The sequence below is a fragment of the Fundulus heteroclitus genome, chromosome 8 (assembly GCF_011125445.2).
Source record: "Fundulus heteroclitus isolate FHET01 chromosome 8, MU-UCD_Fhet_4.1, whole genome shotgun sequence".
Taxonomy (NCBI): domain Eukaryota; kingdom Metazoa; phylum Chordata; class Actinopteri; order Cyprinodontiformes; family Fundulidae; genus Fundulus; species Fundulus heteroclitus.
In genome coordinates, this window is record NC_046368.1 from 6568645 (window position 1) to 6595142 (window position 26498).

Below are 26498 nucleotides of genomic sequence, written 5' to 3' on the forward strand. Positions count from 1 at the left end.
GCGTGAAGGGGAAGTCTGTCATGAAGTTCTGGCTGCTGTCATTCAACAAGTGGAACTGCAGGAGAAACAAGGCGACAGTTTAGCTTGACTTCTGGTGCCGCTCCTGCTTATTAAGGCCTAGTGTCTGTAAGTAAGCTGGGTATTTGTGTACATCCTGTGTGGGTCTGACTGAAGGCTGCAGCCGGTTTCTCTTGTGGTTGAAGGGAGGGTGTTGTGACACTTCAAGCAGCTGGTCTAAAAAAGCCGAGCCAGGAAGTGAGCTGCGCTGAGAAGAGCTCTGCAGGATAGATGACACGCAGAGAGGAGCTTCGCAGCTGACGCAGCAATCCATGGGTACGTTCAAATTCATTATTTAAAACTTTAGCAAAATATGGGGAAATTTGGCTTTTTTTTTTTCCCCCAGATAAAAAGAAGCAGCTCTCTGCATGTGGGTGTCAGCCGGCTGCACAGATGTGCAAGTCATTTAGCCGAGTTATTTCTGGTTTTATGAACTGCTGCAGTTCCTGCTGATGTTGTTCTCAGTTTGACTTTTTTACCTGAAGATGAACTTAAATCTGTATTCATAACTAAAGCACAGCAGGATATCACCAACGCTCTCAGGATTTACTTTCTTATTATAAAAATTTTTACTTTAATATCAGATGTAACTTAAATAAATTCTGCTTGGTGGCAACAGTTGCCAGAAAGCTGCTATGGAGACTTTATTATCAGGACTTTTCCTCTCCTTTTTGTCGCAGAACTGTTTATTTTCAGAATGAATTACCTCACTTTAACCAAGCGAAAGCATCTACATCAGATTTAACTCCGGACTTTGACTAGACCACTCTAGAGACGTAATATTCCTGGAGTTTTTTGCGAGCGATCACACGACCATCACCCGTTTCTGAAACACTGTTGGTTTTAGATCAGCTGTAACGAGACGCTCAACGCCCAACAACGTCCACGTTTGTCTCGTCAGTCCACCGAATATTTAAGGAGATCATCAAGAGGCTTTCGGAGATAACGTGAGACAGACCTTTGTGTTCTTTTGGATTGGCATCGGACCTTGGATCTCTTCCATGGAGGCCATTTTTGTCTTTCTTGTTGTTAAATCATGACCTCTAAACCTTAACTGAAGCCCTGGGGCCGGTAGAGTTTTAGATGTTGTTCTGGGTTGGTTCTGGGGCCTCCTGGAGAAGTTGTTGATGAGCCCCTGGAGTGATTTAGGTCGGTCAGCCTCTCTTGGGAAGGTTCTCCACTGTTCCGTGTTTTATCCGTGTGTGAATAACGGTTCTGATTGTGGTTCTCCGAAGTCCAAAGCCTTGGAAATACCTTCGTACCCCTTTCAGACCAATAGAAGTCGGTGACGGTTTTACTGTTTTGTTCTCTGTTTTTTTTTTTTTAACTGAGTATAGTGTGTAGCTTTTTAAGATCTTTTAGTTTACTTCATGTTGTCTGGCAGGTTCTATTTAACAGAATTCTTGATTTTTGAATGCCAGGCAATAACCTGAGCTAGATTTTGGGTAATGAAATGACGTGGTTTACCAAGGAAGCATTTACGTTTTCACGCGGGTCGCTTTCGCTTTTTACCTCAATGAATTAAATTATAATCTGCAAACTTTGCTCAGTTTTCTTTTGCCTGATATTTTAATTTGTTTGAAGGTTTGAAACATATTATTGCAACAACAAAACAAAAGCAGATGAAATCTGTAACTACTGTCCCGCAACACTGTAGATCCGCCATTTTCTTCCGTTAGATGTCGTAAGAGGGAGAATACACGCTAAACTAAGCTTTTGCGTCATTCTCTCTGCTTTGAAAATAAAACAGCAGCAAGATGCAGTTTTAAGATATGAATCTCGACTGGTTGCAGCTAATTTTAGGTTTGTAGTTAAACTGTAGAGGTAAGAATATTTGCACTGGATCCAAAAAAACGTAAAAAAGCTTTTGACGTTTATGATAAAAATAAACACAGCTTCTGAGGTAAAACTCAAAGAGAGTTCATGATTGTTCCGTAAATCGACTGTCAAAGCTTCTTCTTATCAGATATAGAAATCAAACGAACAATGAGAATACAAAAACGAAACCAGTTTAAATTTGCTGCTTCGTGCAGGAACTCAACTTTTGTACTGAAATCTGAATGTTTATCATTCAGCAAAGTCCTGAAGTTTGGGGGGGGGGACACAAGTTTTGCATATTGCATTTAACCAGTGTAAGTTCAAACATTTCCCTTCTCCACCTGTCATATTCATGCAATGCAGTGCCCTCCATATTTATCGACTAACCAGGAAAGGATGTGTAAAAAGAGCTCATGTAAATACATCTTTTTATAGCAGCAACAATCTAACATTATAATAATTCAGTAAAATCCCACCTTTAATTTTCCTATATTTATTCTATGGAGAGAAACATCCGAGGTGAAGCAGTAATCATTTATTGTATTTTGCTGTGTTTTTCCTTTATTTATGTGTTCATGTGATCATGAGTGCTCTGATTGGCTGAGGTTCATTTGATCAATCAGCTCTTTAAGGTAGCAGGAGTTAATGAAACAGCAGCCAACAACCCTGAGGAAGACCAAGCTTAGTTATAAGTCAGTAGAAGATTTTAATTGTCACATAAATTAAAGCTATTTTAAACATTTATTTTACCTACCTCATTTTTATGGCTAATTGGCTTTACATACTCTGGGAGTTCAAGGACATTTTTATAGTTGCATTAAAAACTTTAAAGGAGCAATAAGTAAGATATTTACTGTAAAATCAACCCACATCATTATCATTTGTCCCCCAGGATAAAAGTAACATTCCTTATAAATAATCGGTCCTCTCCATCAACAATGTCACGTTTTTTCTTCTTTCAAACCTAGAAGTTATGGTCCGGAACGACCGTGTTTACTTCCTGGTCCCTCAGCCAATCATATGAGAGCACAGCATTTGGTGTTTTATGTTGGCAAAAGAGCAGCAGCCTTCAGACATGGAAGCCAGTAATAGAAGCAGACCAGAACTAGAACAGAATACAGCATCATATACTTATTCTGTGGAAGTAAAAATTCAGTACAACAGACCATTTAATGAATGGCGGGTGTCCGTGAAAAGCAACATGTATGTGTTGTTTCGATTTCAACCACTAGGTGTCATTATTACTTATCACCTTTTAAAGAAGGACTCAGCAACTTTTTAAAATTCAGAAGAAAAAAGATCATAGCTGAAGTTTTGTTATTTCTAGGAGTATTTAATTAGGAACCATTTATTTCCTGCTTCTCTCTATCTATATATCTATATATCTATATCTATATATCTATATATAAACATGTTACTCTTCAAAGTAAGAAAGACAGTCTGGCTTTAATCAGAGCAGCAACCCATGCCCACTGTTAAGTACGGCAGATAATCTGTGATGCTGCCAGCCAGTTTCTCTTTCATTATCGCCGTTGCTTCCTCTCTAAGTGCAAAGCATCATGTTCTGCTTTATCTGAATGGATGCAGTGAGTCCAGCAGTTTTGGAGGCTGTTTGTTCATTGCTTTGTTCCTTTGCATTTTCTTTATTGGCTGTTTTAATCAAGCTGGCAGGTGTCTGCTGAACTTGTGAATGCGGAAACAAATCTACAGCACTTTTGGAGGGGATCAGGTCTCTCAGAGCTGCTGAATCATGGGTAAATTATTGTCTCTTGCTTCCTATCTTTGTAACTGAGCCTCTGCAGACTTTGCAGCAGCCTCTGCAGACTCCAGGGACAGTAGTCATATTCAGAGGAGGTTTTTCTTATTTATCTGCAGTGCTTTAATAGATAGAGCAAGTAACAAGAGTTAGTTGCATCTTATTCTGGTTAAACTCAGCATAAAAAGGTGACCCTCATTTTTCAAGCCTTTAATATTACAAACAAACATGGATTTGTTTTGAATTTACCACATATACCTGACTGTTTATGAAGACTAAAATCCAAAATCACCATCTATACCCATCAGGTTTCTGTCGCCCTCCTCAGCTCTAGAAAAGTTTCACACAGGAACATTTATGACTCAGTTTTAAGGCTCGGTTGGCTGAAGCTAATCTTTGAAGGTGGCTTTAATGTTTCTTATAGACCTTTTAGTTTTTCTTTTAAACTGCTGCTTTGTGAGGAGCCATGTCGGCGAGCGAGACCCAATAAAAGCTGCAGGCCGACCAGATTACTTTGTTGTTGCACATCTCTCGGTTTTCCCCACATATTTCTGCCTCAATCATTGTGAAGCTGAAACTATTGCTGAGTATTTATAACCACGGGGCTAAATTAAAACTGATTAGAATAGTTTCACATTAACCTCTCACATGAAACATTTATATGGCGGGTTAAGGGGAAATGATATTAAATAAATAAATATATCATGAAATAAATAAATGTTAATATACAATGAAATAGATAAATTTACCATGAAATAATGATGTAGAATAAAATAAATGAATCCATCATTAAATGTTCAATTAATTCATTAAACGCCATGTGCCATTAAATAAATAAATGTGACATGAAATAGTGAAATGTAAAATTAATTTTTTTATGTAAAATTAAATAAATAAATGTACCTTTAAATGTTCCACTGAACAAATAAATGTACAATTTATTTATTAACTACATCATTAAACAATTAAATGTGCCATAAAATAGTTAAATATGCCCTTTAAATTAAGACATTAAATAATCACATTTAATTTTTGTTAAATTTACTTGAATATACATTATTTACTCTGTGATTTCACTCTATTTATGTATGTCATGGTGTCGCGCAGCAGACTCATCATCAAATCATTAAAACTGTCACCTTCACCCATCACACACAGGGGGCGGGATTAGGGAGACTCTGACACCTGATTGGCTTCTTCACACTGAGCAACACAACTTCTTCCTGGTTGTATATTGACTCTGAGATAAAATATTTGCTGTAATGTGCAGAAAAACAAGGCGTTGCATTTTGTTTATTATACACTGGTTGATTAACGTCAGCCTCTATATTCCTAGTTTGGTCTGAAATATTTCTAAATACACAATATATTGACTACTTACAGGATGGAAGGACTATTTTACCCAGAATAACAAAAGGTGTTTCTGAACAGGATTACCAACTATAATGTAATGTTTTGATATACTGTATGCTGATAACATGTTGCTCTTTATTCAAAACCGCAAATTTTCATTACAATGGGTCTTTGATGACACACACACCCTTCAAATGACCTGAGGCTGCCAGACCAATTAAATTCACAAATATTACTGCTGTCATCTTTATAGTACTTCACCTATGAGTGTGTCAGATCTAATTGAGTAGTTGAAACAAAGAAAGCTTGGTTTTGTTGACCTTGCTTCATAATACCAAGGATTCAAAGTGAAATTATTCTTGGCTGTATATGTAAATTTTTTACACAAGAACACGTGCAGTTAAGTGTGCAACTATAAAAGCATTAAAACAAACTTATGACCATTCAGTTTTGGAAAATCTTGTCCAAAAAAAAATTTATGAAAATGGATTTCTGAATAAATGACACCGCCCTCTTTGGTGCAGCCATGTTTTACATTAGGTTACAGACAACTGGATTGCATTGTGTTTTCTTGACCTTTTAAAGCTTTTACAGAATACCAGCTTAACCATATTATTGTTTTTTTAGATGTTACCACAAAATATTAAACTTAAAGTCAAAATATATCATCCAGAATTTAAAAAAACATTTTGATTTAGTGCTGGTAGTGTAATTGTTCAGTGTAATTAATTAGAAGTCTTCAATTATGGAAACATTTTATAATTATAATGAATATTCATTGAGTGTAAAATAGCTGTCTTGTTGATTTTTCACTTAAAATGACCACCAAACCCAAGTATTTATTCAAATCATACATATTAGAAAAGTAAGAAAATGAGTAATTATCGTAACTTATAAGAAACAACTTAGTTCGACCAAAAGAATTTGCTAATATTTTAGAACACAATGCTGCTGAACGATACTTGCCTTTATGTATTTAACTTTTGGCCAAATATCTTAAATAATTCACTGTTTCTTCCTGATGTAGCTGCTGAAAGATACGTTTAAACTTCAGCTGGCTGAACACATTTGTTGCATTGCAGATTGACACAGATGCCAAGTCTTTTGACCCACATATGCGTCTTAAAATCCAATGTATTGCCTCCCTAATAAACTGGCTCTACCTTTTATGTTGGCTGAGAGCTGCTGCTGCTGCCACGGTGGATGCAGGTCGTTTCTCCCCTTCGTCACTCTGAGGTTTGGTCCTTCCTTCCATGTCCCACTGTTTCAGGTGCAAAACGATGCCGTCCGCTGCAGGACGGCTCATCAATCCATTTCTGTCATGTGGGCACGTTGCCACTCCTGCTTTCCTCTTTCTGGCAATTTTAATCGTGCTACATCATCTAAACAGTACAGCACTACAGCAAATTCCATTGACCGTACAACCGTACAATTTGTACCAGAAAACATTTCCATCTACTTTCTTCACACTGCTTTAGCACCTAGAGTTTGGGTTTGTCAAATCACCCCAGGGTGCACACAGCCACACTTTATTTCACTGCTGTTGTATCTGTGATGGATTGTCCTGCCTCTCGCCCAGTGACTGCTGGAGATGGGCACCAGACCCGGGCAATCTAATTTTTCATGTGTCTGAGCATTTACTGGACCTCTGTGAGCGACATCACACCTGCACACTGAGACTACACCTGTCTAAACCCTGAGATTATAACAAGTTACACGGCTTACTAAATAACCAAATTACAGCAATAATTCATTTTAGGTTACTTAGTTTAGATAAATCCAATTTAGCCCGACTACATGAAAGAGACCCTGTTTTATTTTTATGTTTTATGAGCAGGGGAACCGCAAGGGAGGACTGATAGACATGTACATCTTTCAGAGTTCAAATTTAAATTTTTTGCTGTGTGATTTAGCACAAGTGTGGTGCTGTGCAGCCTCGCTGCTGCACTGCAAAAAGGGAACTCTAAGTAAAATTTTCTTGGAATTTGTGTATTTATCCATGCTTTGAGCAGTTAAATAAAACTATTTGCCAATCAAATAGGATTTTTGCACTTAAAATAAGGAATAATTCATCTCCATCATCTTATTTCAAGTACAGGATATCTATTTATCTTATTTTAGAGGTAAAAATACTCATTCCATTGGCTGTAGCCTTATTTAGCTGCTCAAATGAAGAAACATTTGACTTACTTTGAGTTCCCTTTTTGCAGTGTGTCAGCCTGCAGCTGTGGCTATAACGTAGCTCACCACCGTCTGGGTGTGAATGTGTGCATGAATGGGTGAATGACCAGTGAAGCACTTTGGGGTTGTCAGACTTGATAAAGCACCATATAAGTATATATATATATATATATATATATATATATATATATATATATATATATATATATATATATATATATATATATATTGCTGTCGTCCTCAGGCATGCACTGCAAAAACAGAACTAAAAATAAGTAAAAATTTCTTGAAAATAGTGCGTTTGTCCTTGATTTGAGCAGGTAAATCAAATTATCTGCCAATAGAATGAGCATTTTTACCCCTAAAATAACATAATTAGATATACTGCACTTGAAATAAGACGATGGAGATGAGTTGCTCCTATTTTAAGTGCAAAAATCTTATTCCATTGGCAAAGCATCTTATTTACCTGCTCAATTTAAGGATAAATGTACTCATTTCAAGAACATGTTAGTTATTTTTAGTTCAGTTTTTGCAGTGCGCGCTCTTAAAATAAGAAACGTATAAACAGAGCTGCTTTTCAAAAACGTAGTTAGAACAAGAAGGCTGATCAGAAACCAGCAGACGCCGTGCGCTGCAAAGGACTCCAACTGCAGATAAGCAGATCTCAAAAACACAGCCACACAAACAGCTGACATGCAGCAAGCAGGAGTAAGAAAGACGCACACCTCCACCTGCCCAGCTATTAAGGCGTCTGCCCCACCCGTCAATCAGCGGTGCGCTCCGATCAGCACCTGACGCTCACACAGCTGGGCAGTGTCTCACCAGAATTGCAAAATAGTAAAAAAATAACTTGTTTAATTATTGTTTTGTTTACAGTTGAGCTTGGATTTTATTTTCTGCGGCGTACAGATTTGCTGTGTGCGTTGAATCCAGATGCAGTGCAGCTTCGAGGGAACCGTGGACCCGGGTTATAGAGCGAGTTCAGACAATAGATTTATTGATAAATGTAAGCCCTGAATTCTCAGTTCAACACTGGAATCCAAAGATCTCTTCAATCTGTCCCGTCTGAGCCACAAAACCCCGCAGGGGCACAAACATTGATAAACATGGCCTGCACAAAGTTTTCTCCTTTATGGTTTCAGATTTGTTTCGATAGCAGAGGTTTTGCACTGCGACTGTTTTTCTGAAGCTCCCCCTCCCTGCTTCCATGAGTGCCAACATCGTCTCAGTAGTTCTTAAGTCACTCAAAACCCACCTTCTCATATTCTCATATCTGTGCCGTCACTCTTTAACAAATTTCTACGCCTGCCGTTTATAATCTGCCGTGCTGTGAGCTTAGACCTACAGCTGGCCTTCCGTGTGCAGAGTCACGCACTGATGTGGCCCAGCTTCACATGCAGGCTGTTTTATGCATGTCCTGCAAATAGAGTAACCTGTGCGGCCTGTAAAACCTCTGCGGACACCTATGATAAAACTCGGCCTTGTTTGCTGCTGCTGTGGTTTCTGGGCGAGAAGCACGATCTGAAACCAAGACAAGTAAACTAAAACCTCTCACCATACGCGCTGCCTGCCGATCTGGGTTACCTGTCTTTGATCAGTGCGAGCTGCAGACTTCTGGTTCCTGGGTCATTCTGCTGAAAGGAGTTTTGCTTTGAGTCACTCTGGACATGCTGCTTGCTTTAACAGACCTGATGGTTTGTATTGTGGGTGACTCGCTGCAACAGGAGCCTGCAGTTCTCACTGTGTGAATAGAAAATGTCACAGTTGTCTCTGTTATCTCTCATTAGGCTTTGATGCCACTGAGTTGAAGGTTTCAGATTTTCTTTCTTTCAGTTTTGAGTTTTGAACAGCGTGTCAACACTTTTTCTCTCTGTCTGCTCTGAAAGTGTCGGCTCTCTCCGTCACTGGTCTGCATCTGGACATAATCGGGTCCAAGTTGGACCTTTTTCTCTCGAAGGTTTGTTTTTCAGCCAAAAAAGTCTCCCTGAACCTTTTATTCCTTTCAGTTCAATGTAAATGAGAGCAGGCCAAATATGTCGGCTAATTTCTGATCATTTTATTCACCCTACATAGTTCCTTTAGTTGTTGAGTAATAAGAAAATCGGATATTGATAGAAAATATCAGTACATAACAGAAAACAGATGCATTTTGTTTCATACATTTCCAGATTACTGCATTTGCAAACAATAAATGCAAGAGGGAAAAATCTTCTTTTCATAGGTGAAATTTGTAATTTATGTCATGATATTTGTTTATGTAAAGAAAAGATGGCCTGTGCCCCCTCTTGCATCCCCATGTGCAACATTCTTAATATAAAATTATATTGAGATGTAGAACTACTACAGAGGTTGAACTGAAAACACTTTCCTGTGGGAGGAAATAAGACATTTATGATTACTTTAAAACCAACAAGTTTATTGTGAAACATCTCATTTAAGGGTGTAATGGTACACATACAGTATTTGTGCTGATCCACTTTATTCAACGCACTCCACACCAAACTAATGCAAGAATTGCTGGTAGTAGAGGCTTGTAGGAACTGCCATGAGGATCTGTCAACCACTACAGAGCGTCTACCTTTGTTGTTTATGAAGAAACTACACTAATATTAATTATTACTAGCCAGCTATGAGTCTGACGTTGCAGGTGACATGCTGGATAGCTGTGTGATTGCATATTTTTAAATAAAAATTCAAAAGTTCACCACAAAATTTGGTTAAGATGTTGTTTGATGAATTCCAACTTATAGGTGCAGAAAAGTACAGATCTCATCTGTAAACTTAAGTTAATAATCACGCTTGTATATTTTATTTTAAATGACTTGTAGGATAAAATAGTTCAACATTTTTTGTTTTAAAATTAAATTATGAATAGAAAATGTCTGCTTGCTAAATCCAAACCTTGCCTTTTGGAGTTTAGAACAAGTGACAGCTCACCCAAAAATCCACTTTTTTTGCAGATAAACTGTCTAAACTGGGCCTAAACATGCTGCTTTACTGTTACTGTGCAAATTTTAACATTTTCATGTGAACTTGTCTGCAATATTTGTCTTAAAATGTTCTCAATGCTGCCCTCTTAGGGTTGAACGGTGGCTAACACCTCACTTTCCCTCATCCCAACCACAGCCCCGCTTAAAACCCACCTCTCATACTCACACTTAGCCGTCCCCCTCTGGGTCTCTTAACCCAGTTAAGTGGCATTTTTCATTTTTGTCCGGATTATCCATTTACATTGGGATGAGTTACACTTTTTGTTTATGCTGAACCCAAAAAAAAACAAAAAAAAACTCATGTATGTAGGAAACTGCAACACAATGTATTTATACCGTCACACCCCAGTATGTACTTAAGATTTTAAATATAAAACAGCCAAATTAACTCTGGTGTTCCCCAAGGATGTATTCCTAGTGCCTTGTTGTTTTGCTGTACATACATGTTTTTTATTTTAAAGTTACCAAATAGACAAATCCTGCTTTGTTGTGTTTAGCTCAGAGCTTCTTCCCTTTTTCCGTTGTGGAAAACATTACCATTGTCTTTGTTATTTATTGAAACCTTATCGGAATCAGCGAGATCAGACGTCTTGTTCGGAAGTTACACGAAAACGTTTACATGCAATCTAAAACAACAAAAAAAAAAAACGTACATTTCTTTCAGGTTGTATTTATAAACACTCGCATGTTTTGTTACGGTTGTAAATGTGTGATTCCGCGTGCATTGTTACAGCCTGAAGAGATGGAAATTCCCCCAGTGTCTTTTTTAAGGTCCTGCTTGTCCAACCGTGTGTGTGTGTGTGTGTGTGTGTGTGTGTGTGTGTGTGTGTGTGTGTGTGTGTGTGTGTGTGTGTGTGTGTGTGTGTGTTTGGTGGTTTTGGGCCGCATCCTGTAGCCAATCGCATGCTGCCTCAGAGGAAGCAGGAACTAACACAGTCGACCAATCAGAGGCCCCGCTGCCTTCAGGAAACCTCATCTGGAGTGTCACCAGGGTTCAGATTACCTACAGACTTCCTAATCAGAAGTAACAGACACCGCCGAGTGCTCTGCGAGCTCCGCTTTCATTTACCTTCACATTTCCAGGCTCCATTAATACCTTCATTCATCTTTAACTTTGGACTACTCATCTCTTCTGGATTTTGAGACTCTATCCATTCATAAAACCACCCTCGTGTCCTTCAGCGGGGTATAGAAGTATGGTTGTTCATCTTCCCGTGAGGCTCCAGTCATGTCCACCGCCGTGTCCGCTCCTTCACTGAAGAAGAAGAAGTCTTTTGGTCGGAGCTCCAAGCCGAGTGTGAAGATGTGTGTTTGGGAAGAGAGGGAGTTCCTGTAAGTATTCTCACTCTCTCGCAACATGTTTCCGTCTTCTAGAGACGTTTACTCTAATAGACAATTGTCAAATGTGTCAAAAAAGTTTTACGTTGCACCTATTTCTGCGCTGCGCCTTTAAGCCCGAGGCAATATCTTATCTTGGAGCAGATGTACAACCGTCCTGGATCAAACATCACGTCGGTCTAATACGACCAGGCCAACGAGCTGAAGACACGCTTCGGTAGAAGAAGCAACACTTGCAGAATTGCGTTTACTCAACAAGCCTCGCCTGACTTTAGCCGCTGAACCTTATGAAAGAGATTTACAAAAGATACAGATGTGGAGTTTGTTCAAGGGTCACAAACTATTTTAGGATGTGGCAAAATGAAGTGAACAGATGTCTGGGGCAAAGATGCCAAAGTCTGACCCACCGATACGAGGGTAGAAGGTGAAACATGAGATGTTGGGGAACGTATTGGTGATTCTGGTCAGGGCTTTTAAAACCGTTGAAGATTTGTGTCCTCAGTGCAAGTAAAGCGTTTGTTAAATGTTGATCAAACAAGGCCAGAAGACAGAAGTCTTAATACTGCAGAGTCTAATGTGGAGTAAAAGGAGGGAATCTAAGTTGGCTGCAGAATCATGCTGATAAAGTAGCAGTTAGTTAAAATAGGAAGTATCATGGTTGGGGCTGTTTTCTTTTATTCTAATATCTTAATATTTGGTGGCTTGAACCAGTGATTGATACAGATTGGGGTTCTTAAAGGGATAGTTAATTTCTTACCTTCTGTAGACAACATGTCCACCACTGGACTTTTACTGGCAACTGTAGTGTTTGACAGGTGATTAATGAAAATGTACAGTTTTAATTGGCTAATATCTGATCAAGTCAATTAAGTGAACTGATTCAAGTGGCGAAATGGACAAACGTGGTGCTTGCCCTTTAAAATTAGTTAATCTGCAATGGTTTGTAGTTCATGTACGCTATTTCGTAAAGTTTTAAACCAGACGGACCATCGTTTGCTTCCCCGTCTGCACAGAACAAAGTGCTAAATGTATCCGGCCAGAAAAACAATGAGACGAAAGAAAAGCAATTTAAACATCCATAAAATGGCATTTATTTGAACTTCCAGAATACATTTAGCTCTGCTAAGATGCAAAGAAAGTTATCTACTGAGAGGTAAGATAGTTACTGCTCGTAACCTCCAAACAGAACCCTCTTTAAGTAAAGATCAAACCTATATTTTAAAAAATATTAATGTTTTGGAGGTTAAACATGCACATATATTTTTTTTAAATGATTGCATTATAAAAACTACCAATTTTGATCTACTGGTATCCTAATATTTAACATTTTTTCTTACCTTACGGCACAATGTATAGAATATCACTAAATTTTTTAAACCCAAATGTTATGTCCAAACAGACAAACTAGACACATCTAGTCATTAATGTTGATATTTTCTGCTCATACGTTCAGTTTCTCTTTTTTTTTTGCACCTTTAAATGAGTTGATTTATACCAGATGAGGAAACATATGTATCCACGTGTTTATTTGCTCCTATTTCACGAAAGAATGCAGAGAAATTTAAAAACCTGCTTCAAAAACTGGGTTTAAAAACTAATGGGCCCATCTAAAAGGCTCAATGCTTTAGAGATTGCTTATATTTTTATCTGTTTGTTAATTAAAAATGACCGTTAGCTCCACGTTGGATGTTTTTGCTGCTTGGGGTTAAAAAGTATGAATGTTTTCCAGTTCCTCTTTTTTAGTATTTCACATTGCAGATAATTGCAGATTATGACGCTGGTTTGAAGCAAGAGGCTTCTTCAAGCATTGGAAGGAATTTAATTCAATAAGAGTTTAAGGTAAAACAGGTTAGATGTGAGCCAAACGACAACATTTAGTCGTTTGTTTGGCGATACAGGCACCCAAAAACCTTTTGCTTGTGGTTGGTGGTCGTCTTCAACCGAGACGATTGTGCTTTATCTTCCAGTGGAGACAAATGTCTATAAAAGAACCCCGGATTTCTCCGTTCAGTGCCGCGGTAATTCCTCTGCAGGGTCTGACAGCAAGAAACGCGAGAGGCTTACAGGAAGCGTGTTCTAATTTTCTAACCCATATCCGGTGGGGGTGATGGAGGGTCTGTGTCTCTGCAGAGGAATCAGAAGCTTTTCTCTTCCTGCCTGCGTGTCTCCGCGCTCCTCCCTGAACGTGGCGCGGAACACTAACGGCTTCGTCGCTTTAGAGGAACTGCTTGATTCTTGGAAAGGTCACATGTGCAGTCCCTCTGAGACATTGTTGTCTGTTGACATTGATGCATTTCCTGTTGAGCTGGACTGCCATATTTGGACACAGGAAGCGATGACGCACACCAGGCCACACAGGTACAGAAAGAGGGCCGCGTTGCACTATTTGAGCTCGCCATGAAAAAGTAAACTTTCTCTTTCTGTTCTGCTTTTGCGTGGTTCTTCATTTACAGCGAAACGAGGAATTATTCAAACTGACCGTCATCTGGAGATTTCTCTAATTTCTCACGAAGAACCCTCCTCTTGATCCATTTAGTCAGCAAAGCTAAACATTGCCTAATTGAACCCAAATATAGCTATAATGTTTAATATGCTGACTCAAAAATATATAAATTCAACTGAAAGGCTAATTTTATCAATCAAAACCTCAAACTTGCTACCATAAAAACATGGTTGCCCAGGCTAAAACGTTATTTTCTCTCAGTTTTATATAAAGGAGATGCCATTTTTTAACAAAAATACAGATTTAATAGCGGCAAACTATGGTGGCATGCAAAGATTTCTTTTATTTTTCAGATCAACAAACAATTTTTAACCTCAGACAAAATCGACCCATTTTTAATTAACCTGACTGAACTCAATAAGCCGTTTTAGCTCAGTTTCACTCACCACCTGCGTCTCTAATTACTATCAGACCAGTAGAAATAGGAAATCCCCTTAATAGCACCTGTCAGACAACAAGAAGTAGGCTAAAATATTTCAACAGGAAAACGTCATGTTCCAAATTCTATCAATCATTAGGACAGAGCAACGTTTGCTTGAGTAAAACGGATATTTTAGTACATAAATGAATGCTGATCATTTGGTACTTTTATATTTTTTATGGCTTCGTATTCATCTTGTTGCCAAACAAATCCGTGTCGTCATGTTCCACACTAACAATGCTTCTGTTCGTACTCGATAGGAGAAAAAGGCGTTGAAAGATGATGAAGTAATTTTCTAAAATTATAATCTGCTGTAAGGAAATGATAATAATATCTACCAACATCAGAGTTAATTTCTTTTCAACAGAGGTCATGATATTTCATAAGAGTCAGCTGGCAAAACAGGGATGAGGATCAAAAACAAAAAGTTGTCAGGACATAAAATCATAATCTTAATAATCTGATATTTAAGCATTTTTACAGCAGTTTATTTCCATAACTTACGTAAACTACTTAATCATAAAGAAAGATAAGCTAACATACTCAAAGGCGTGAAATAATGTCGGTACCAAATTTGCAAGTGGCAAACTGAGCCACAGCTGTTATCAAAGTACTGACAATTGTGGTGGTTTTTATATCCCTCATTTACACATTTAATTTTAGCCAATTTACTAATTTAGAGGTGCTGTCTCGTATCTTATCCTTTTGAACTAACCAGTTTCTAACCAAGTTAAATTATATTAACATTTTGAATGAAATATTGTACCACTGAAACCACAGGAGCTGTCACATATTTAAATAATTAGGGTTAAACACCCTGCGGCGCGTGATGTGGCGGATGAGCGAGTAACGCGGATGTGGAGCCTGTCGGTCCTTCAGACAAACAAAGTAGAAAAAAGAAATTAGCTAATCTTCACAAACCTATGACTTCAATTCAAATTTAAAGTTTAATAATATTTCCAATATGAGCAACTAATTTATTCTAGGATTTTCTTTGTCTTTCCTGTCATTGATTCAGAATTGGATTGTGAATTATAAATTTAAGTAGTTAGTTAATTATTTGTGATTTTGGCACTAATGGGCTTCCGCAGTCCTGTTGCATATCTCTCTGTGATTGTTTGGAGCAACGTGCATCATGAGATGAGATATTTTCCCAATAATTATACGTTTTAATAATTTTTAAAAGTGGCTTTTATGTTTTTTTGGGATTTTGGCTCTGATGACTTCCACAGAAACCCGGCTCCACACCTCTATTTTTATCCTGCACTGCAAAAAGGGAACTAAAAGTAAGTAAAATGTTCTTGAAATCAATATATTTTTCCTTTATTTGATCAGCTAAATAAGACTATTTGCCAATGGAATGAGTATTTTTACCCCTAAAATAAGATTATTAGATATCCTGCACTTGAAATAAGATAATGAAATGTAATTGTTATTATTTTAAGTGTAAAAATCTTATTCCATTGGCAAATAGTCTTATTTAGCTGCTCAAATAAAAGGAAAAATACACTACTTTCAAGAAAATTTTACTTACTTTTATTTCTCTTTTTGCAGTGTGAAGGGCTAAATCCTGCTGTGTGATAATTATTTTCCTTAGGAAGTCACTGACAAAAGCCCACCTGCACCTACTCACACTTCAGTATCTATTCACACTTTCCCACCTGCGTGCTGACATAAAAAAAATAAAAAAGTTACGTTTTACCAACTATTGTGGTCAGGATGGGGAACAGGAAATGTGCTGCGGGTTTGAAGGCGTCGTTTCACTGCTGCGTCTGCTTCCTGGCCCGGACGGCCCTGTCGCAGCTGGAGCGGCGGTTTACCTCTGACCTTTAAGGCACGCACAGAAAGGGGGGGCTTCACGGTTATGTTTGAGCTTGTTGCACGCTTTTACTCCGAGCCTTGGGTTAGCCACCATGCATTTTCTGTAAATGACACCTGACAGCTGGTGGAAATCTATGCAGCACAACGGCAGATGTTTTCCTGTCTTTGACATGGGCGCGTGGAAAAGCAACACAGATTTGTCTTCATGATTCTGCTCTGTATAGCAGATTTCCACATGTTTGAACATTTATCTGCTTGTTAGAGTAAAAAGTGCAGGTAAGAACCGCAGGTCTGATCTGGTGCTACAGACAAACATGATCGCTCTTCCTTCACGATGCACTGATTACACGATCAGCTGCAACAGAGCCGATTTAGGGCTGTAAAATTACGCCAAAAGTCTAAACTGCGATATATATTTCAACCATAATTGCAATTTATTTGTGACTTTTCTCTGCATTAAACACAAACAACAAAGTGCGTGTAGATTAAGATGTTTGTAAACAAGGACTATTTAAAACAAGAAATGCAACTGTTTTTATTAATCAGAATGTTATTATTCAAGAGAATAGCTTGTTGAACATAAAGTGCAACCAGCAAACAAGTCTATGTATTAAACAGTTTGACCGCTACTTAATGCTGTGGTGAGATTCCTGAAAGTTTCTGGTGAAAAGTATGATTATATAAACTCTAGATTATCTCACCGCTGCAACTCTCTTCTCTTCCATGTGGAGGCAAACCCACTTTAACATTTTAACGACACCTAAAGGACGCGTCTGATCCGTTAAATCTTACGTAGCCCAAAAATTTGCAGACCTCTGCCATTTTGAAATTGCGTCTTTTAAAATTGTGATTATATTGCAAATGCGATTAATTGTGCAGCCCTAATTAATAGGTAGACCCAAACATCCATTAGCATGAACTAATTAATGGTTCCACTCCATGATGTTCCCAAAAGGAGGTACCATTATTTCATAATTTCCAAAACTTGCAGGAGCAACTAATTGCTCAAATGTCTGATCTTATTCAGCCTGTCAATCTTTGAGGCATCTTTAATGCATCCCCTGCAGCTTTGTCTACAGTCGGCAACACTTAGGATGAAGAAATGCACTCATCCAGTTATTGCCCTCTGTTCATTAAATGCATCAAAAGCAAGAACTCACAGTGTTCTCTGACTATAAAGGCAGTAACCAGCAGCATGCATTGTGATGCACTTTTTAATTTTAGTAAAACTCAGATAAGGTTAGGTGATATGCTTTGATGCATATGACTAATAATCTCATAATTCCTCTGCGTTTATCTTTTTTTTGCATCATAATTGAAACATTAGGCATTAATGATCATGTAGAATCCGATTTTCCCAACCAAATATACACAGTATGCATATCAGGTTTTTGAGGAAAGTGCTACGTGCTTTGTGGTAAAGCTCTTAACACTACAGTCATTAACACCCTGACGGTGGTGAGCTATGCTAGCAGCCACATCTGCCCTGGGCCAGACTGACAGGGGCCAAGCTGCCAGACATCGGCGCCACCGGACCCTCTGACCACCAGACGTGTCTTGCCCAAGGACACAACCACATAGACGGTCGGAGCGGGGGATTTATTTTTAATCGATTACAGGTAGCATAAAATTTAGCATGCAAACTAGCATTATAGGGTTAAATTTGTGCCACTGTCGAAGAACCTGCAGCAAATTTGGGTTTTACCTTGCACGTGTTTTGGACCTTAGAAAATAAACGTCGAGCAAAAGCGGAATCGGCAATTTTCACCTCGGTGTCGGTCGAGGTGGGCTCTGATAAGCGCGTCTCCATCTTTCAGTTTCATGTGACTGTAACTGAGTCCTTTTTGAATAATGAACCTTTTAATGTGTCAATTTTTGTATCTAACCTTTAACATGGAGGTGTTGATGGTTAAAATAAAGGCAGAAAGGCCAAAGGAAGCATACTTTATAGCATGTAGTAATCATGGAAGGAGAGCTTGGCTTTACAAAGTTGATTTCCCTGCGTTCAGTTTCACCCTAAAACTCTTTTCGCCGAATGTTGAATATTTTAAGTTTGAAACGATGTAAACATTACAATTGGGATAGATTTCAACTCTTTTCTGAACAATTTGCTGTAATATTTGGTGACTTTCATGGGTGATTGTCCATTTTAGTTTTAAAATAACGCAACAACTGGAGCTGTTACAGTGTTAATTGGACTCTGCTGTTAAAATCAAGTTGAACTGTAATAAGTGAGGACCTAAAGTTAAAATTCGCTTTATAGTCAAACCAGCACAAACTATTCAAACGTGTCTGAGACTATGTGTCGGAAAAACAACATAAACATAAAAACCATAATGAGGAAATGATCTGTCGCTGCTTCTATTGGAGGTTTTTCGTATCCCCTATTGCCCCCCTTAAAAAAAAAAAGGTGCCCTCAAACCTTTGTGGTGAGAAAGCTCTTTTGTGACAGGTGAACCTTCTTGGTTAACCCATTACGTCAAATTACGGATCCCAAAATGGTGTCACAGCACGCATTTCCGGGCACTTGTTGCCGCCTGTTTTTATTCTAGAGTGTCATAAAGTTGAACCATCAAGAAAACACATGGTGTCCTGGATAAAAATGGGTGAAAACCAACCGGCTTTGGGAGTCGCATAATTCTGCCACCACCATGTTCCATCATAAGTTTGATATTTGCCAATGGGCTGTTGTCTAGTTCTCTCACAAGCATTTAGGACAGGGGGGCCCAAACTTTTCGGTACATAGGCCAAAACTGTCAAGTTAAAGGAACTAGAGGGCCCAAAAAAAACAACAACACCTGCTCTACAAAACATGATAATTTTAAGTAAATTAGTCAGATGTTTTTTTGTAGAAAATAAATATGTAAATCACTGTAGATACAAAATTTAAAAAAAGGGGTTTTTACTCATTTGTTGTATTAAAGGATTGTCTCCCAGTTCGGAAATTATTTAGAATATTTTAATTTGACTCTTTAACAATAATAAACTTTACTCTTTTTGGTTTAGCAACATAGAAACACTTGCTGTAATGAGCCAGTCATAATAATTGAATTGATGCACCAAAGTCTGCATTTGAGTAATTAAGTATCATTGGATAGAAATTGCAATGAAATTAAAGAGAATGTCAAAAATGATTAAAAGATGAATATATTGTGTTGTATTTATCTTTTTCAGTTGTAGGATTTTAACTTTTCTGTAACAATTTCTGTAATAATTGCCCTAATTAAAAACTAAACTAACTAAATGGAGTTGGGGGGGGGGGGGGGGTCAGTACAGGGGCCACAAATGGCCTCCGGGCCGCTCTTTGGACTCACCTGATTTAGGAGAATTTAGCCGGATCTGGATGCTTTATTTGGCTTTTTTTCTGCACCTTCCTCCTTATTCCAGATATATGAGGAACACAAAAGCTTGTCACCACAATATAAAACACAAACAGTATTTAGCTGAACCCCTGACCCACTCCTGAATTACGTTTGGGCAACATCTAGCTGTTTTGTATCTGTCGCTGTTCATCATTGTCTTCAGCGTGCCATGGTGAAATATTTATGTGTAATTTTTGTTTGCATCCTTTTCCTGACTGATACTTTCAGATCCTTTGTCACCTCTCTGCAGACCAGGGCTTTGGCCAAAGCGTGCAACTTTGGAAACATTATTTCAGGTTAAATCAGACTCAATATAATTAATGTTAGCTGAAGGCTGATCATCAGTCAGAAGGTGCTTGAGCAAACTATTACTTAATGGTGGTGCTCAGTTTAGAAACCAGGTGATTGCACCTGTCACGATCATCAGTGATGTCACGGTGTTTATTTTCATTTGATCTATAAATGTGCACTTATGAATACTACCGTATGCATCGGCTCCTGATAAGAAGTTTTTTTTTAAAACACATATTTCTTTGCTTAGAAAAACCAATGGATGACTTATCTCAGGGGTGTCCATAGTTGTACAATCAGCGCGTTTTAGTTCTTTCCCTGTTTCAACACACCTCAATCAAATGATGGTTCATAAACGGGCCTTGAGAACCAGTTTAGGTTTATTTTCTTAAAGCAGAACTAACAACTAAAAGTTATTTTAATGTGCAAGACAGGAGTAAGAGGAAGGCATTTAGTTATTATATTATAGCGGACTACAGCAGCAGGAAGAAAACTGTGTTCAGCTTTCAGTCATTCTATTTGTTTAGGATTTTATAAATGTTTTTTTCCACTTACGTGCAATCAGAGGGTCGTTTCTGGTTTTCTTAGCTTTATTAATGAGGTCATTTACCAGGAATGCTCTCCTGGGAGGTGATTTGTCAGGGGTTTTCCGTTGTACAACTACAATAGTTTCAGTTTCCTCTTTAAAGAGTAACTACCCCTTCTGCTGGTCTCCATTGATGGAAAAAAAAGCTTTAAAAGCGTCATCTGTTGCAATGGTCTCAAAACTTTTTACAATGACGGATCAAAATGTCAAGTTTTATGTTGATTTTTTTTTTATTTAAACCCTTTTAATTTTTACGGCTCGGCAATCAAATAAACCCACAATATTTTAATGAAGCCAGCAAAATAATCGAATCAAATCTAAGGAGAATAAAAAAACAGCATGCATTATCCTAACATTTTAAGGTTAACTGTCTTTGTTGTTTGTCTGTCTGGTATTTTCGCAAAAGGAAGAGGAAATGAATCACCTATGCTTTATTTAGCCACGTTTAATAAACGATTGTGTCCAAGTCTGATTTTCACAAAAAGTCACCGGATGTTCTTTGTTATTATCTTTTCATTTCAAGGGTATTTTCACACCTGAGGCGTTTAGTCCGTTTAAAACTAACTTTGGTCAGTTTCCCTTCGTTTGTATAGATGTGAACACAGCAATCGCACTAGGAACCGATACCATTTGGGGGTCTAGGTACGATTCTGGAGCGATTATGATGTGAACCGGCACAGCTACCCGTGTAAAAGCTGGAAACTTGACCAAAACGCCTCCCTGTTGCCAGGTTTGCGTTGCATTGTGGGATGTGGTACAGTAATCAAACTAATAAACAAATTCTGTGAGTCTTTTTTTCTTAAAAGATGAAGAAAATGCCTTCTGTGACTTTCAAGACATCTTTTCAAAAATAATTTGTTGCACTCTTTTTCACCTGTACTTGGAAACCCATTCATTTCTATGCTGATGGTGGTGAGCTACACTGTAGCCTGCACAAACCAAAACAAATTAACCATAGGGTGTAAAAACGCTCAAAGAAAATTTTTATCTTTGCAACATAATGTTTTTTTAACGTGTTTTAAAATCTGCATCAACTGCCTGTGTTGGCAAAACCAAATTCATGCCGTTGTTAAATTCTCCTCAAAGGCCATACAAAATCATTCTGATGGTCACAGATGGCCCCCAGACCACACATTGGACCTGTGATCTGCAGAGATTTAATAATATATTTGTTTTTGGGCTTTTTTTTTTTTATTGTAAAAGGGCTTTAAACATCTGTTTTTGCACAGCCACTTATGTTGGAGAGACAGAAACCTGACATTTCTAATATGAAAGCAGTGTAATCAGTATTAAATGTTAAGCTGTATTATAGTTTTCTTTTTGGAGTGATAATTAAACAGTATGCATTTTTTCAAAAGGCCAAATTCCTTTCCTAACACCTGCGTTAGTCGTCTTGATCTCGTTCACCACATACCTGCTGTTACTTGATGAACTCTCTCAGGGGAACAGCAGATTGGTATCAGGCGTGTAAATCAGCTAAAAATTCAGACCAGACACTTCGGGTTTTTTTTCCTGAAGGGAAACATGTTCCAGTGAGTCTGGTATGTAAGCTGCTCCCGTGCTTCCCTTCCTGTGAAACAGCACTTCTCTGATTGTTATCTCCAGCTAGAAAAACAGAAGAAAATGCAAACAAAGAGAGGAAAAGAGTTCTAGGAATTTATTTTTTTAAATGGCTGTTCTTTAAGAAGAAACAAATTCAAATCAAACAGTATCACTATGACAGAAAATAAGATAAAAACAATGCATATACTTAAATATGGGCAGTAAGGAAAGTAAATAAGACCCTATTACCAAACATGACCACTTAAAGCACCTAATATCACTAATAGGTTTGAAATTGTGCCCATTACAAAAATTTAAACAATTTCAACAACTGCTACACCCAGTAATCCAGAGGGTCTATAGCATATGTGTCAAACTCAAGGCCTGCGAACCGAATCCGGCCCATCAAGGCAAATTATCATGCCCGTTAGAACCAAAAAAAGGCATATCGTGTCATAAAGTAGAGGCATATATCATTTTAAATTGTATATTTTTTAAGTTGCTAAAACTGAGCCCCCTGTAGTGAATGTTGATTTTTCTTTTAGTTTTCCCACAACGCATTTAAACAACCCAGAAATGTCCAAAAAGAGAAGAAGTGATGCAGAATGATGAGTTTAAAAGGTGACTTACCCCAATATCAACTTTGGTTTTTCCAGATAAACTGTTCAAATGGGCCTTAGGGTGCTCATTGTATGTTGCTGTGATTTTTTTTTACATTTTTATGTTAACTGGAATGAAATTATGAAATCAAAAGTATCATCTATACAAGTGCAAAAGGCCTTTTTAAATGACTTCATGATGCCAAAGTGGCCCAAGATAAAAATTAGTTTGACATCCCTGGTCTTCATGTTGATGTGAAACACATGTTGACAACAATTAATATGTCAAATTTGATTAATTCATTCAACAGGAATTACATATTCATTTTTAAACTGAAGTACTTAATGCAACAACTCCCCCCGCCCCCCTAAATTTAAGAGAATGTAAATTGAGGCAACAGAAAGCAACGCTGTTATAATATGCTTATTTTATCATATTCAGTCACTTAATTTGATGTTAACTGGAACGCAGGCTAAAGTGTCGAGTTGGCTCATCGCTGAGTAACATCTTCCTTTTGTTAAATTTACTTATCATTCTGAAAATGGGAAATATGTTCTCAGTTTAATGAGGAGAACACCCTAAGCCCAATCTCCTCTGCCATTTCTGTCCACTTCCTGTTAAAAACAGAAAACCGCTGAGCGCACAGCCATGATGTCGTCATGTTATTTCAGTTTTGCCTGCTGTTGCTTCAGGAAATCCTCGTGGGGGTGATAAGCAGCCGTTGACCCAGTTCAGAGTTATGTATGTGTTGTGTCTGTATTAGCCGCAGCATCGGACCGTCAGCTGATTGCATCTGGATTCCCTCTTGATGTCTAAATGAACGCTCGGCAGAGCTGCCAGAGGTCATCCCTGGTGATTTACTGCAAAGAATTAGCTTTTTCTGTTTTATCAGTGACACATTTTCACTCCTCTTTCTGCAAAATATATTGTCTCATCGCTTCTTCTCATTTTTTCCTAAAATTAATTAATGTGGAGTCAAATGACATTTAATCTATTTAAGGCCCATTTGATTGTGCTGATATTTTATTTTTGCTGTAAAATATTTTTCTTGATAAAGACCAACAATGCTTGTAAAGATTTGATGTCTTTTTAAAACCAAGATAAAAAATGACGGACAAAAAAAAAGGTTATTTGGCTGCTTTAAAGCTTTAAATTACATATTCTACTTTTTGGACTGAATTAGCAGCAACATCGAAACATTCGCCTAACATTTATTCAGATCAAGATATAATCCTAAGGTTTCAGTTGAAAACAGAAAGTTTTCCTTTGTGTTTTGATGCAAATAGGTTGAGGGAAATAATGTGTGATAAAAGCTCAACTGGACTAGGGACCATAATTAAATCAGGAAGAAAACAACCAATTTAGCAAAAAGTACCAATAGCTAGCGGTTACTTGCCATCCAGATCAGAACTAGTGATTGACTTAATTTTCCAAATGGAGATTTTTAAAAGGCTTTTGGGTAAAAAATACCAAATGAAAGGAAAAAAACAGCCTGAAATAAATCTATCAACAAAGAAGCACTCACAAACAGTTTCTTGGTTGCTAAGTACTAAACTACTAAAAAAATTCAGTATGACATGAAAACATGAAATGAAACCCCTAATTTAGAACAAAAAAGATGCATGAGCTAATGTTTGATTGTCCATTTGATAAATCATTGGTTTCTAAAGGCTCCCATATACTTAAAAAAAAGTGACTGGTTTCTAACTTGGTTATGAGAGTACATGATATTTTCTTTTAAAACAATAAACTGATCTACTAAAAAGACAAGTAGGATATGAAAAACAGTAAGGTAACAACTAATGTAGCAAATAAAATAGTAACTACCACTAGCAAATGGTTAATTGTCCAGCTGATAGACTGCAGATGTAGATTTTTTAAAGTCAATCTCATCGTCGTTGGGGGGTGGGGTTATTTTCTCATGAACTTCTTCTAGGTCCTTTTTTTCTGGACTTTCACACAAACACACCCTCTTTCCGCCCGAAGTCTTGATGTAGCTGATAAACTGGAAACTGGATTTAAACACATTTGAAGATTAAAACTTAATTAAGGGTGTTTACGCTACACTCTCTCTCTCTCTCTCTCTCTCTCTAAGTGAAAGGACTCAGGACGTCCTATCTGAACTCCATCTGTGCTCATAGACAAGGCCTTGCCTGGCTCAGTGTAGACTGCTATCTCAGTTTGACGGCGCTTATGTAAGACTGAGAACGTAAGAGATAAAATTCCCCCAAAAGCCAGACAGAGAGATAGAGAGAGAGAGGAAGCTGATGGGAGGGCACAAGAAGACGGTTTGATCCGGGCATAATGCAGGAGTTCAGACGTACAGCTGGACCTGGATCAGATGCACCAGTAAACCCAGACAGGAAAGAGTCCACCTGGAATGTTTTCATTATCATGGCCTTAATGCCGACTTTCGCCTCCGCGGTTTTATCCTCGACAGTCAGCATGCTGAGGGAAAATGCTGCCATTCAGAGCATTAACAAAAGGCTCAGCAGGAGGTAACGCCTGTGCATTCTAAAGTACAGTCAGTTTTTGTGAAGAACCCGGGATGTTTTTCCTCGATTTTCAGTCTGTTGGGGCTTCCGCAACCAAAAACGGATCTCTTGAGCAACTCACCGGACACAATAAGGCTGATTATAATTACATTCAGGTATCATAGAGGTACATTTTTACATCTTTTGCTGCTTTTTCTCCCCCTTACCCACAGAACCATGTCGTTTCCAGAGATGTACTGGCCGGTGCCGATGCGAGCCATCGGGGCTCAGAATCTCCTCACAATGCCAGGAGGAGTTTCCACAGCAGGATACCTCCACAAGAAAGGAGGCAGTCAGTTTAGTCTCATGAAATGTGAGTAGAACGAATAAAGGGGTGGATCCTTTATTCTTTATACTTTGTTTAAGCTCGCACGTTTAAGGTTAGATGGATGAAAACATTCCTACTATGCATTGTTGTCTACAGGGCCATTGAGGTACATCATCATCCACAAGGGGTGCGTGTACTACTTCAAAAGCAGCACCTCAGCCTCACCACAGGGAGCGTTTTCTCTCAATGGCTACAACAGGTCAGTAAACATTATTCACAGCCAAGAACCCGTTACCATTGATGTTTTATAACTTGTTTAACTGACACTGCTTGATAAAACCAAACTACTGATGGTTGTATTGTTTGGATTATTGTTATTTGCCCAAATAATGTCATGTAAAACTTTGTGAACGTCAAACAAACCCAATGAGACCACTTCAAAGGAGCCTTTGGTACTCTTTTAAATTAATTGTACCTATGGTTTGACATTGAACTGTATGGGTAGTTATTTCTACATTTTACTGCCCAGTCAATAGTCAAGACTGTGTGCTGTTGACTGCAACACCACACAGTCAATAGCTTCATAAACCAATAGCAATGGGCATCACAAGTTCTAGACATTTACAAACTGTATTTCCCAGTTTTTGTGCCATATATGTTAACAGTGAACAAAGAAATCACCAAGCATAACTCCTGCGTTTATTCAATTTAACAGAGTGATGAGAGCAGCGGAGGAGACAACATCCAGTAATGTTTTTCCATTTAAAATCGTCCACTTCAGTAAAGAAAACACAGAAACATGGGTACTTTTCTGCGGCCAGTGAGGACGAGCGAAGGGTGAGAGCGCCACTGAACACAGTGTGCAGTTTTTACTTGCTCAAATGTTGAAGTTTTATGTTTCTGTTTCGTGTTGGCTAATGTTTACTTTTCTTGCTGTCTTTCAGAAATGGATGCGATATCTGCGAAGGGAAATAGATCACTATAATGACAGAAAAGAAGCCAACATTTCAAGGTAACCTCAAGAGAAAAACATGATCACCTTTGTGCAACTTTCTACTTATAACTAAAAAAAAA

General features: G+C 38.1%; 1 protein-coding gene across 1 annotated transcript in view; it reads left to right on the forward strand.

The window, feature by feature from the left end:
* Positions 1 to 11180: 11180 nt before the first annotated feature.
* Positions 11181 to 26498, forward strand: part of sh3bp2 (SH3-domain binding protein 2) — a gene marked incomplete in the record, with an annotated part of 32508 nt that continues 17190 nt past the window's right edge. Inside the window, 4 exon segments of the mRNA XM_036140012.1 lie at positions 11181 to 11490; positions 25330 to 25469; positions 25581 to 25683; positions 26140 to 26204. Of these exon segments, the coding sequence (XP_035995905.1) occupies positions 11387 to 11490; positions 25330 to 25469; positions 25581 to 25683; positions 26140 to 26204 (412 nt within the window).